Here is a 15,156-nt window from a genome sequence, read left to right as displayed (position 1 = left end):
ATCACTTGTTTCAAGGGAAAGCGACCTGCATGCATTATTACAAAGAAAAGGCTGAACCAGATTATCCCAAATAATTAAAGAACTACATGAATGGGTATGATGCCATCAGAAAACTATTTCAGGAAGGGAAAAGTCTAGGAAAGAGAAGGTCACAAGGATATACGCTTGAGTTTTTATCACTCACCCAGAGCAGAGAAAGGTCAGCAGCTCTTRGATGCATTACAAGGCTGCTGCAGAAGGGCACAATTGCACCCCTGCCACTGACCCAGGTGCCAATTTACTCTCCCCACTTCATCTTTTAGTCAATTTACAAATAGCAGTGCACCAAGTCTCTCCTGTTTGCATTCCTTCCACTGCAAAAGTGCTTCTGTAATTCTAAGACTTCTTTTTAAAATGCAGAGTGACAAGTACCCACCCTAATGGCACAGTGGGACAAAACAGGATTCCACAGGGCATTTCCTAGGACAGAACTCTCTTACTCTCCAGAGCCGATCACACAGAGATGCTGGCAATAGACTAGACTGCTTCTAGCTCACATAAGCTGACAGAACCTCTTTCACCGTGTATGTTATAATATTTAATATCTCCTAACAATGAACTGTCGGCTGCAGCATTCAGCATCTTGTCTCAGAGAGGAGGGAGAGGAAGGCACAGCAGGGCACTCCTGGGCACTGAGCAACTAGACTGTGACACAAAAGGAGACAAGACAAAATCCTATTTGTAATACTAATGGATGAACAGAGTCAAGGTCCACGTATCACGCTGGCTCTTACGGCACCGTTGCTTACTCATTTCTTTCTCTATTTTTTTGCACTGATGACAACCTCAACGTGGCCAAAACCCCTGACATACAAATAGCAATTACCACAAATAAATATCTAATGCAAATAAGTGTCTTCAGCAGCACAGACATCCTAATTTTGTACAAGCACTGGAGCTCTCAGGCACACCCCAAAAAACAAATAAACACGGTAGCACTGCATGACAGTATCTCACTAAAGTGCAGATATCAATACCCCTTCATGGTGCCAAATAGATTTCTTACTTGTGAATTCCATTTTTTTTTTTTTCCTAAGTCAAGGGTTAATTCTGATGCTGACAGCAGCTACTTTAAAAAATTAGCTTCTTAGATTTGATTTACAGTGTATCCAACAGCTTAGAGGAAAATTAATTAAATTCAATTCAATATAGTAGGTACAATTAATTGGAGAAAAATAAAATAAAACTTGCCTGGTAAATAACCATAGTCTGGCTTTAAGAAAACAGTTAATTTTAAGATCCTTTAAATGCATAGAAATTAGCAAATGTTTCGGTATGCTAATTTTTTTTAATTAAAAGATATTTCTGCAGTAAAAGTTCTTTCATATGCACTACTGATTCTTCATCAAACGTGAAGTTTCCAACTTAACACCAGTATAGCCGGTGGCAGCCTGAAGGTTTACCATCTGCTGCCACCCAAAGTCACGGTGGCCACCTTCAGAACATATGCATCAAAGCCCTGAGATAAGAGACTGAAGGAACATCGCACAAGTCAGCATAAGGGAGAGCACAGACCCAGGGGCAGGCAACAGGCAAGTCACCAGAAAAAAGAACATGGTGAGCCAGCAGTCACCCCACCGAGCACCCAGCCAAGGTCACGGGGGACAGCGCTGGCAGAACTAAGGACTGCTCTAAACTGCGCTGCTCTGCTCTGCTGCGGGTGGCTTTAACATTAAAAAAAAATCCTGCCACGCTGCACACACTTGCTTCCCCAGTTCCCCTTTCTTTTCTGGGATTTTTCCCCCCACCTCCCTTCTCCCCTGCCCAGCATCTCATACTGATTCTTTTCTTAGCCTCCATTCTTTCAAAACATACCCATGCTTCTTATTTATTGGAGCAGCTTTTAACACTAATCAAAACAAACATGTCAACACATTTGCTTACAAAAATGTGACTTTAATTCACTAAAACAGCTGAAAAATACCTCCTTCCTGATCAAAGAAAATTGAATAGGATCTCTTACTGCAGCATCAGACAGCAGAAAGGTTTCCAAGACAAACCAGAGCTAAGGGATTACTTTAAAACCAAGTCCATTTTGTTATTAAATTGGTGCTCTACACTGAAAACACATCATGTAATATTGTCACCAGTGGGCCACTTATTAACTCTGGTCCTTATCTGCTAAACCAATGTACCCTTTTCATAGGATAGATAACTCTAACTAAACTCCTATAAACTTGAATACGTATCAGATGATCAGCTAGGATTTTTTTTTCCTGTGTTTACCCCACAAGTTGGAAAATGCTGTTATGACAGATGACAAGGTACGAGATAAGTTGTCCACCTGATCCTGGGCACAAGTATTTGGGACCGCAGGAAAACCTCAGCAGGGTCTGGCACACAGCTGGGGGCTGCACTCAGGACACGGCTCTGTTGATGGGCAGGAGCAGGGGTGCAATTCCTCCTGCTCTCCTCAGCTGTGCCGGCTGTCACAAGGCTACCAGGATTAAAAGATCTACTTAACACAGATTTATTCTTGTCACTTTTCAGATTATACCACCCGGACTCTCACTCGTCTCCCTCTGTCGTTGCAGAAAGAGATTACATTTGGCTAATATGTATGAAAAATGTGATTATTCCTTATCCTTGTACCTGTGCAATATGAATTATCTTCAGTTTGCAATTATTCCTCCTTTCAAACCATTATTCTAAGGAACTTACAGCTCKTATATTCTGTGACTTGCAATAATAGTGTACTTATAAGACAAACGGTGCAGCTTTAAATAATGAAAATGCTAAGAAAGCAGCATATATTCAAATTTGAATTTTGAAATACTTTGAGTTAGTTGGTAACAGAAGAAAGTCCATTTTCTTAGAGTAAACTAAAATCTGGCCAATAAATTACAAATAGTGAAATATTAACCTATAAAATATATCTGGCAGGTTTTACTAGAGAAAGCATTTTGCAGTATGAAATGCCATTGGCATACCAGAGTAATTGTTCAGCACCAATTATGTAGTAAGCAGCTCAGTAAGTTAGGAAGATAAACTTCAATAATTTTAGCTTAAAAGAAAATAATTCAATAAAAAAATAAAATCTCAATAATTTATTTCTCTCTGAAAGCCAGAAGGTACATGCAGTTCAGCCTGCACAAGAAAAGTCCAACAATGTAATTTCTTTTTTGTAAAGGCTAGGGCAAAATTTGCATTACTCTACCAAATCTCACTCAAGTCAAAAGAAATTTTAGTGAGACAAACAAGAAAGAAGTTAGACAGAAACTAAGGATTGCAATAACAAACACTCAGAAATGTTCAGATTTGTGTAAATGGAAAGATTTCAGGAAAACAAGTGGCAGGTGTTTGAGGGCAGGGAAGAAGGGACAGGACTCCTTCTAGCTGGCAAAGAGACTACATTTTAAAGCTAAGCAAGCTTTGTTACTTGGGGCTTGAAACCTGACTGTAGTTTAGAAATAATCCCACAGCAGTAGGGAAAGGAAGGTAGTGAGCCAAGAAATCAGTTTCAACAATAACTCTGTAGCTGATTTGATTTCGTAGGACTTGGCAARCTCCTTAAGAAACAAAAAGGTTATCAAAACATAAAACCAGCTCTTAAAAGTTTATTTGTATGAATAGTTACTATTATTACTCCGTTTCAGATTTTCAACCTTTTTGCCACTGCTATTTTCCATTATGCCCGTTTGTATGTATATTACAGCTCCTTTTCCCCCAGACCTCTTAGGCAACACAGCATTCATTCAAATCCATAAGATGATCTAAACATGCTTGACAGGGTGCACACCTGAGAGCCAGGGGAGGGAAAACACATGCTACGGTCAACTCAGTTTCACAGCTGCAACAGTCTTTAATCTCACCTCAAAATAAATGGCTGAATATTTAAGTTACTAACAAGCACTAACAGGACATAGTTAGTTATGTCAGTTTTTAATGCACAACACACAGGCTGCCATAAGAGCCTATTTCTCCTACCCCTGTGATTAAATTTCATTAGAACTAGCCATAACCTGTTTGAATTCAACTCTGGGTCTGCAGATTATGCATGTGAAGTTGACATACATTCTACATATTTCTGCTTTTTGGCACTTTCACTCGTTATGCAGACAAGCATTCAGAAAAGCTTTATAAATAATAATATTGATTTCGTTCTCCTGCATATTTTTAAAGTCAATTCACCAACCACCACAGTTAAGACTTCTCACAATAGCATAGGAGACACAAAAAAACCCCCATATTCAATATTAACAGAATTGCTTCCATTTTCTAAAAACAGTTATCTCATGAACTCCCAAAATACTTTTAGCAAGGCCCTGATTAGAGTATATATTTTATAAGGTTTCATAATAAACCTTAACAAACAGTGTATTGAACAACAATCTCAAATACACAGACAGCTGTGGAAGAACTGAACACAGCCACACCAKTGCCACTACAGACAGAGTGCCTTGATGGGGGACCAGGGGAGGGGACAGAAGAGACATAAAAGACAGCCATTGGTTACAGAGGCATAGTTATTACTTAATGCACTCTGCTTTCAAGATGAATCTTTAAATTGAATGAATCTAAATAACAGAGAGTTCTAAAGAATAAGAAATTGGATTTGAAACAGCATTGTGAAGGTATCCAGCAGCACCATAACAAAGTCGTTTCTTTAGGGGCCGGTTGTGGCTTCAAAGGAAGATTTGCCTAGGGCAGAAACTCAGCACAGAACCTGCAACCTTGATTTTTAATTAGGCAAATTTTGAAAGCAAAACTCTCTCCTATTCTAAAAAAGAAGTTTTCTACTTTAAGGTACATGAGCTGATAAAATAATTGATCCTTTGTGGTTGCTGATAACAACAGCTACAATATTTAGGTATTTGTTTTCAGTGCAGTACCTCTGGTACCACTAATTAGAGCTTTGCCACCCAAAACACAGCACCTCATATTCCACAACGTTTGCAGGACAAAAGCCACCTTTACAATTAGATTACACCTCTATTTTTAGAAACCTACATACAGGCAGACTCTTTACATATTAAACATATAAAATACCTGCAAACACCACCTCGTTAACTCTTGACACCATGAAGTGAGCAAACACAGCAGCACCAGAAATCAAAAAAAAAAAAACCCAATGGTTTCCTCAAGCAAAACCTAAGTCCTCTTTGGTATACTAAAATAGTTGGATTTATATTATAGCCTTTGCATGAGAGCAAAAGCAGAAGGATGGGAGGCAAGGCAGATATGGGCATTCTTCCCTGAATTTTCACAATAACTTAAGGAGCTTAATAATGGTAAGATCTCTAACTCTTTCAGATTTAGCAGAACAGGGTCAATGCAACAAAAATCACTGAGGTGACAAGGAAGGTGAAAGAGCAGGCATGGAAAGAAAGACTGCACATAGGGAATAAACTAGGCTAAAATTAAATATCTAATCACTCTGCCTAGTCTAAAATAGTTTGAAAATCCCTGAGTTTCAGGTAGCAACAAGCATTTTGYCTGTGAAAAATGAAGCCAATTCAAAATACTTCAAGAGGCTTCAAAAGAAGAACAAAGAGTGACATTACTCTAAGGGAAAGCACTGAACCTTTCAGCATTTGAATGAGGGAAGGTTAACAGCTGGTCTTCTCCAGGCAGCACTGTAGCAGGCAGACACCACTCTGGGCTTCAGCAGTGGGAGAACAAGTCTGCAAACCAACCAACACCATTTTCAAGTCAGTTTGTTTCAGCCAGTCGTGCACAGGGTTAGTCAAGCCAGCAGTTACAATGCCAGTGGCTCATTATCACCCACACAACCATTTTCTGCTGAAACGAAAGCAGCTACCTTAGGGTTAGAATGGATGCTTATTTTCAGGCAAAACTCTGCATGGTGCTGAATCAGTCACAGTCTTGTGCCCAAAAGCATAGCACCTTCATTGCTGGCCCTGAAAATCAAAATCTGTTTTCGGGGACAAGCACGCTATGTCATCTACTTGGCTCCAGCAAGTATACTTACACATTGRCTGGATTTCTCCACAGTGTGAGCTTTAGGGCATATGGGAACAGAGAAGGAGGCAAATGACAGTGATGGTAAGGAAMGAAGTGAGATGGTGCTTTAAACCAAAGGCAGGGGCACCATCTCCAGCCCACAGATACAAGTGCACACTTTTTCTTCAGATTCACATGTTTTTTTGTGTGCATTACAAAACCAAATACAATATTCTCTGAGCTTAGAGCAGGTTTTCATTTGCCTCACAACTTCACAAAAACCTAGAAATATATGATTAAAAGCAGCACACTGAGAATAAGGCTAACATTGTGACAAGAAGAATCTGTAAGTAGGAACGCAGAGTACTAAAGACACCAGAAAGAATCCGGCTCCCTTTCCTACATGGTAATTAAACAGGAAGTCTGAACCCTATGATTCTGTTTACACATGAGCATTCCAGCTGTATGCACAGGTCTGTGACTCTTTGCACACATCTACAACTCTGAGTATCTTGTATTTCTGTCATCATTAGAATCCTGATTCTTCCCAACTCTGCTGCAAAGGTTTGGACATGTTCAGCTCACACCTGGGACACTTACTGAAACTGCTCTGAGAAATCTAAGGAGATCTGGTACCACCAAGGACTCCAAAAGCTTCATTCTGATCAAACATCTTCTCCAGTAGCTGTTCATTATCCTTACACAGTAAAGGAGATACTGAAAAGGTCTTTCTTGATCCATTTCCAAYACTTCTGCAGACACACTCTGTCAGACTAAATCACAAAATCCATGCCCACTGCACACATTCAGTGGCCACTCAGTTAGCACTTCCTAACAGGTGCTACAGATAGGTGGTCTTCACCACATGTCTCTCTGATGTGTATACAGAGTGGAATGCAGGYTAAATTCTGTACTTAAAACTGAGGAAAAAAGGTACAATGAATATGAAGTCAGAGCATAGAAAACCCTGTRTGCTATAAAAACAACCATAACACCTAATGCATACAGCCCTCTGAGGAGAAATTATCAACTTACGCACACAATTACAACAAAACAGGCAAAGAAAARCAAAAACCAAAACAAAAATACATAGGTTCAGTGCAACAAGAAARAGAAACCAAGAAATAGAGACCTCAAGGGATGAGCCACAGGTTTTTGATGCACGTTACAAATGCATAAATTGACCATGCATCGGTAGCTCATGCACAAACCAGGGACTACACAAGGAACTATCAAAAGGCACAAGGGATTTGGCACAGCAAAAAGGAAACGAGCCGTTACAGTCTGCATTAGCCACTGTCACACTGCTGAACAATACATCATCTTAAAAGTATTTGGTAAGGTGGTAACTAATCAGCATTATCAAAACAACCCAACAATTCTTCTGGTCTCTTAATTAGGCTTGCAAAAAAATCCGTATGGCCCTTTACTGTTTACAGATGGGTATTATCCTGGGATTTTGGAAGGTACTATTTGCATGACTCAAAAATAAGCTTGGCTTCATTGCTGAATCTCTGTCTTGGCAAGGGATCTCAGTTCCAAATTCTCAGGGAAGGAGAACAGTCMTGTGTGTCCCCAGTTCCCATTTCAAGTAAGAGTTGAAAAGTAAGAATTTCTACCCTTCTATATTTCAGGTATTCACCAGAYTGTTCAAGTGAAAACACATCAACTTGTCCTTACCCCAGAACAGCAACCATGACTTCATTTTTGAAAAACAGGCCTCATCTTATTGAATGCTACCAAACATGTACCTTATCCTTTAGCTCAAATACATTTTGCATGACCTTACATGAATTGCTTAGATAAAAGCCTTTTTTTTTCTTCTACTTTTGTTATTTTAAAGTGCAGATGCATTTGAGTCATTTTCCCCTTTTGTTTCATATCCTTAAGATCCACAACTTCAAAGACAAAATGTCAGCATGCAGTCGATTTATGAGTGAATTCTTGAAGAGACATTGAAGAATTACCTTGTCAATCACCCCAAGGACTCTGAAGGTCTTCAGTTCCTCGGCAGGGCTCCTTAGGTTCCAAGAGGGCCTTGAACTTAGTGATCCTGGAGGCTAATGGAAGATATCAAAGATTATACATCAATCAGGGTGGTACTTGAAGGAAGACTGCCTGCTGAAGCAAATGCCAGGCCGAAGGAAACTAAATTTATCATAAATCAGAGAGACTGAAGATGAAAGGAGAAGTTTTCTATTTGTCCTTAGTGGGGGAGAAAAAAAAACAACTTGCAAGTAAATAAAAGTCAAGATAACATGGAAAACAAAAATTTAGAGAAGAAAAAAGCAATGAATTTTTATATTTTCTATGCTTAATGGAACCCAGCAATTGATTACTCAGTTCTTACCACATAGTAATAATCAATCAAAGCCTTACAGGTATTCTGGGCACAAAATAATTCAGAGATCACTGAGGAGGAGAAAGCAAATTAGAGGCTTTTTAAGTCTGAAGAACATAAAATATAGAATTATAAACAGGATTCTCTTGCTCTCTGGTGGGCTTTATGAAATCCTTTTAATAATAAGGTGCATAACAGAAATGATTCCCAAAGCTGCCTTAGAAAAAAAGTAGCTAGCTATGTATCATTAATCTAGAAATTAACACCACAGCAAGAAAATTGGCAGGTGCCAACTATTCAAGTAGTTAATATGCTAATAATACACATAGATGTTTGTCCATATTATGTTTTGTAGTTTCTCAGTGCAAACTCAAAGCTTGCATGTCAGAGCGGGCAACAACGTTTCAACTGGAAGTCTTTTGGGACAAAGATCAACCTCTTAAGCATCCCATATACCTCTGGCATRTGAACAAACATTTTCAGCAGTTTCTAGTTGCCAACTGAGAGAATTCATTAGATCTTCCTCCAAAAATTCAACATGTAGCTCCTACTASAACCACAGACCTGTATCTCTTCCTCACAAATAAGGTAACTTCATTTCCAGAGCTGCTGAATGCCAAACTCCTTTTAAGCACAACCTGACCTCCCCAAGTACATTTCTATCACACAAAGGTGCAAAGGGAAAGGAAGGTGAAACTGCTCGATTTCTAGGCTTCTAAGAGAAAAAATTTAATTTGTTGCCATTCTGAGGCAATATTTAACGATTATATTACAAAGGAAAATGGCTGGTAAGCAATTATGCTGTGGGTGAAATRTTTGACTATCACGGAAAATCAAAAATTTTTCCTTTATGATGAGAAACTCCAAGATCCTGAACTAGGCAGAGCCATTTCCTGTCACCCAATTTTTTCCTCCTCAGACATCCTTACTGTGCTATCCTCAAAGCSTTCCTCAATGGCCCATTCATGTTGCCAGTCAAAAACATTCTCTCCTTCCAAACTCCTCCCTAAAAATTAGTACTTAAATAAGTACTGACTGCCCACAAAATCCAAAAGAAAGGGCCACAAATACATGTTCAAAAAGCATGGAGCAAAGTGTGCTTTCCTGGGCTCAGTTTTTAAGTGTTTATTTTTTATCTTCATTTATCTGTCTGTATTTGATAACTGTTTTGTCACGTAAATCCTGCCAAGCAGGAGTAAAAACAGCAGTTAAGAGAAAACAGTCCAGATTCCACAATCTAAAACTAAACGCTTTAGCAGGAAGAAGATTAAAAAAAAGAAAACTCTACATGAACTTTCTTTTCCAAACCTAATTTTGGCTCCACATTCCAGCAAGCTGTTAAAAGTATTTTCAGAGYGTGCAATTTTTCTGCAATAATGAAATACTTCCTTTGAAACAAAGAGTTGTGCTAACACAGTTTATTCATGACAAGATTTCAAAAGCATTCTAAGGAATACATTTAAAGGAAGAGAACATTTCCTAATCCTCTAGACTACTATAAAAGATTTCCACTTCTATCTGCTTGCTATTACATTTTATAACCATTCCTCAATAATTACGCTTTTAGAATTTTCTCTTATGAATAACATTTCAACCATGAATTAAGTTCATCCATCTCTACAGAAGTTAATAGTTGTCTAATAATGCTATACAATTAGATTTCTGCACCCATCGTGTCTGAACAGCCAAAAAAACCCCAGTATATATATTTTAGGTCCTTCTCTAAAATGTGASCAATGGTGGCACAGTCGGTAATACTGTATACACACAATGTTTTCTGTATCTGCTCTACAGTCGCTTCCTACCTTAAAAGGATTTACAATCACATCCACATCTCCACAGCTCCCAGTAGGCTCTCCATTTTTATCAGTTTTGCTCTTTACAGTACTTTAGTTTCACTGTTTCAAAGTCTAATAGAAGAGCCCAATGATGGGGAGGCATTACATTCTGTTGTGAAGCAGGCTGGAAGCAAACTCCAAATTCCCAGAACAATTCCCAGAACTACAGCAATTAAGCACTCTATGAAAGCCTGCTCCTCTGAATAGAGTAAAAATCCAAGCTCAGCATCTAGGCAGCAATAAGAAAAATAACTAAAAACCCCCACTCTCATCAAAAAACAGAGGAACAAAAAATACAGGAAGGAGGACAACAAAAAAAAAAATCAAAAGCTTCATTTGCCTTTAGAAATTAGTCAAATACTCTAAACAAAGCAGCAGGCTACCTCTGCCTGTAGAAGGCCTTCAACAGCCTGTCCAAATGCTCAGCATGTTGCTCAGGTACACCAGGATGTTCCCTCCTTTGGTCAGGCCCTCTCTGTTTCCATGCTCTGAGCTGCATAGCTGGATTTATCCAGTTAGGACAGGCATCACCAGCTCCTCTCCCACCATCACCTTCTGGTTACCATGTGTAAATTTCAAGCAGAAAAGGATGATGCTGATTATGATGCTCCTGCAAGGACTCAGCAGCCTGTGGCCACTGCTTACCTTTGGAAAGCTCTGGATTTGCAAGCTACACAAGGAATATGGCCATAGCTCTCGCCTCAGCTCTGGCAGCACTACCAGCAAGTATAAGAGCAGAGAGAGACAGAGAAGTATATCTCCAGTCAGGTAAGAGGAAAGGCATCTCATGTCAACTTCATTTAGGGCGAGAGCACCGTCCCTAGCCCAGTGACACAAATRTCATTTGATGGGAAATCAYAGAATATCCTGAGTTGGAAGGGACCCACAAGGATCACCACACCYAGCTCCTGGCCTTGCACAGGACAACCCCAAGAACCACAACCATGTGTRTATCTCAGGCTAAGGGCACCCCAGCATCTGTTGTGGGGGTTCCTTGCACCCCTCTACTTCCTGGGATGCAGTGAAACATGAGGAAGGGTGGAGTCTTGGACCTTCCTTGGTTGCTCACAGCAATTGGTCTCTCAAAGCTTTCTCRGCACAACTGCTCTTTTGCCTGGATTTTCCTCTAATTAAATATTTGATCTTTATTTTCACCTCTTGATYTTTTTCACCCAGAAAGCTCTGCTACTTTAACTGCTAATACTGACACCTTTGACATCAGTCACCACAGATCCTCAGGATAAGAAAAGAGAGCTTTCATGAACCAGTGCAGACCTGCACATCAAAATGTGACCTCCCCTTGCCATTCAGAGGTCTCAGTCTGATGACTTCAATAACTRTCTACCTGTAGCATAGCCAGATCTTCACTTGCAGCAAGCAGATGCCTTGTTTTGATGCAGACACACTGGGATCTGCCTCAAGGGTGTGACAGTRCCTCCAGCTCTCCTGGTCTGGCAGAATATCCTGGCTCCTTCCTCTCTCTGCACCAGCAGAAAACCAGATTGGATTTCTGCCTGCATCTGAACCAGACAGAACTATCCTGTGCTTCACAAGGCCCTCAGTGAGCACCATCTGGGGAATGCACCTTTCCTGAAGCTGGGACACRCCTTGGATGTGATCCTAGAAGCCTTGAGACAGAATTTCTTATTTTATGTTAAATTTGTATCTCACAGAACTACAGCAGTGCATTTTCTTTATACTTCATGTAATTTTCATGCACRTTTAATGAGAGTTTTAGGATGATATCTTATGGAAACCACAAAGACTGCTTCTTCTGTTTGGGCATCAGGCTTCCATGTATCTTTGTTACTAAATTGCTTTGAAAATCAAAAATAATTGACATTCTAAAAGACAACAGCTTTCACAATGGTGCAAAAAGAAACAACTCTGAATATACAAAGTTAGGCATGACTAGTTAGAATTGAGAACTAATTTCAAAGAGAGAAAAAATGGGCTTTATAAAAACTGCTGCAGTTAAAACTGCTCCCACCTGTAAAAGCAGTGGAGCTGGGCTTTGCAGCTGACAGCTACACAAGATTGCWGCTTTCTGATGGTCAATCCAGTGTGATTCAGAGGCTGTTGCTGCAGCCCCCACTCAGGCTTGGAGGTGGCTCCCCAGAGATGCTTCTTATAGAGGGACAGAGGGGAAAACGCAGCACGAGGATCTGCAAAATGACCCAATGCTGCTCTTACACAGCATGCTGGAGCACTTGTCCAAGAGATGGTCTTTGAGGCTGCTGTGCTGCACCAAAGAAAAATAAGAAAAGGACAGCATTTGCKGCAGCTTGTTTTTCCAGCAGGTCCACATGCCTGTTTAAAAGTTCCAGAAGCTGTGTCCACATCTCCTGCTCTTATGGGTCACAGCAAGGCTTTTCTCAGTTTTTTTTAAGACACTCAGATGAGTTCCCAGCTCAAGGTCACAGTTGTGACAGTTCCCTATGTTTCTTTTAAACCCTCTACCCACAACCTTTCTTTAACAAAGCCAAGGGCTCTTCAAACACCACCTTCTTGTGCTCCTCTCTTCAGCTGCACCTGCCAGCAGCAGGGTGGATACTAAGGATGGTATCCTTAAGGGCAACACTGCTGAAAATTAATAAAGTACAGTTGTTCTTTGTTTGGTTTTCATGGTATCAAAGACAATTTGCTTCTCAGCTCTCAAATATCAGACTTTTGCCTTTTTAGGGAAGCCTGGTCTTCAAAGAGGCAACGGCCTGGCATTTCCAGCCATGAAAGAGAGGTTCGCTTTCTCCTGCCCCAAGCCCCCGGGGAAAAGTTAACCTTTGTGCTTTACCTTCATGTGGTGTTCAGATGGCAAAGGAGTAGCTTGGGGCACATGTAGTGGGCACAGTCTTTTGAGGCTACTGTAGGTGGCTTAGCACATGGCTGGCATCCCAAGCCTTTGGRAGATCCAACAGGCAGGACAATAACTGTCCTGCACTTCTGAGCTTACCCCTTCCCTAGCTGGACAGTTGTTTGGCCTGGTKGAGGAGAAGGAAGCAAAATTCCCTGTGTAAGAAAGACAGGACAGCCTAGTTCTGATGCTGATCTCCATGACTGCACCTTTTAAGGGCACAATAGGAAGCACAAAGCCACCTACGGCACACAGGGGTGACAAAGTAGTTCTGCCCTGTGACGCCAGGTCATGAACAAGAGCATGTTGCTTTAAATCCTATGCTCACTTACTAGTCAGACCTCTTCCCCCAAATGGTCTCCAAAAGGTGCAGATGGTCTCAGGACCCCACTGCTAGTGACACTCCCTGCACTGAACTGCGCTCTCCAGAACAAAACTACACTCTGCCAATCCTAACAGGGGCCCAGGTRCTGCACTAACATTGCCCATTGTGGACTTCATTTCTTTAGAAGGACACAAAGTATCTGCATATTTCCACTGGCATCTCCCAAGAATCACACTGTATAGAGATGCAGGCTCTTCCAGTGAATTTATCACTGTCCACATGGGRTGGAATAACTCATCCCAGCTCCAGTAAAACTATCTTAGGCAGTAAATAAATAGCAATTAAGGTGAAAGAATTCAGATCTGCTCAGCAACCAACATGCAGGAACAGTCACATTCCTCATTTCCTTAAAGACACCAAGCCAAAGCACAGGGCATGCCAATTTGCTGTGATCCCTACCACTATCCTTACAATAATTTTGGCAGATAAGTCCTTCACCCAGTTAACTTTCAGCTATGAACTCAGATGTCCCTCACCACAACCATTATGACCCATAACACCATCTGCCCTCAATATCAGCAAATTCCAAAACTCTAAGAAAAAGTAAAATTTATACATTATGAAGAGCAGCAAATAAAGGACATTAAAATACRTGTACAAACTTAAGAAAAAAACAAGGCTAAATCATGGCAACACGGCCTGTTTCAGTAAACAGGAGAATCAGCCAGGTGCAACACTTTGTGCAAAGTAAGATTTCCCATAATTTGTCAATTTTCAGTTTCAACGCAGAAGGAGAATGGCCTTTTATTCTCTCTGGGGTTTTTTTCTTGTCTTATCCCAATTAAATCTGCTCTTCTTTGGATCTGCAAAGAAGGCATGTGTCTTATTCAGTACAGCATAAAAGAGGAAATACTTTACCTCTCAAGCTCATGTACAAAAATGCAACCTATTTCTTCCTCCTTCCAAACCACAGTTAGTTTTTAAACTTATAAAAAGGCAAAAATAGGTTGTTCATGGTTTTTTTCCTCTTGTTCTTCAGCTTCCAAACACACTGAGGATTCCATTCAATATAGATTCTTCCCCATTTTCAGGGGTGTTTGACCCAAAGAAAGAATACCTAGTAGGAGTTCATATCTGTCCAAAATATTAAATTGTTCAAAGTACAGTTCATAGCAACAGCAAGACTCCAAGCCTCACAAAATATATCCCATTTGGAACATCCTCAAAATTGTACTTGTGGGCTCACAACATGAAAAAATCTCCCCTTAAAAAAAAACCAGTATCTCTGCTTTTTAAATTTACTTATTAGATAGCTTTTAGAAGGCTTCCAATTTTTGCAGCAGTTGTCTCCTTCAAGCAGTTTTAGATCTGGGCAAATTCAGAAGCAATAATCTTCTATCCCTTTGTTCTCCCTTGATATAAGAGAGTCAGGAAGTTTGGAGCTTTTCTACTTACTGCAATAGGGCAGTCATTGACAATAACACAGAGTTTAGCACGACTGCAGTGAAAGTCTAAAGTAAGAACAGATAAATCCCAAACGAACTGTTTAAGGAAGGGCAAGGTAGRTATTTATTGAGGGTATCTTGGAACAATCTTTGTTTGTCTTTTGAACAAGTATGGATAAGGGTATTTCTGCTCAAGAAAGTGGGAATAAGCACAGAAACGTCTCAAAAGTCAAGAAGGAGCTGATCCCAAGAGGMTATCCAAGAGAGACATTTGAAAGGTTCAGGAAGAACCTTTGCTCTATTAAGTACTTGTTCTGTGGAAAATTAATCTGATCCCCTCTACCCTATTCTTTACTCACTTCTGATACATCACTGTGGGCTAGGCTAAAGAAACCAACAGGTTTCTCACTCCC

The 15,156-nt window shown here is 40.2% G+C and overlaps 1 protein-coding gene across 1 annotated transcript in view; it reads right to left on the bottom strand.

The window, feature by feature from the left end:
* RPS6KC1 (ribosomal protein S6 kinase C1) overlaps positions 1 to 15,156 on the bottom strand; it is an 85,502-nt gene that overhangs the window by 32,116 nt on the left and 38,230 nt on the right. The window contains exon 9 of the mRNA XM_057365117.1: positions 7,911 to 8,003. Coding sequence (XP_057221100.1) covers positions 7,911 to 8,003 — 93 coding nt within the window. The remainder of the gene's footprint in view (positions 1 to 7,910; positions 8,004 to 15,156) is intronic.

The sequence above is a fragment of the Malurus melanocephalus genome, unplaced genomic scaffold, assembly GCF_030028575.1.
Source record: "Malurus melanocephalus ecotype Western Australia unplaced genomic scaffold, MMel_1.1 scaffold_48, whole genome shotgun sequence".
Lineage (NCBI taxonomy): Eukaryota > Metazoa > Chordata > Aves > Passeriformes > Maluridae > Malurus > Malurus melanocephalus.
The sequence above is the reverse complement of the archived record's forward strand: the minus strand, read 5'-3'. Positions and strand labels throughout refer to the sequence as shown.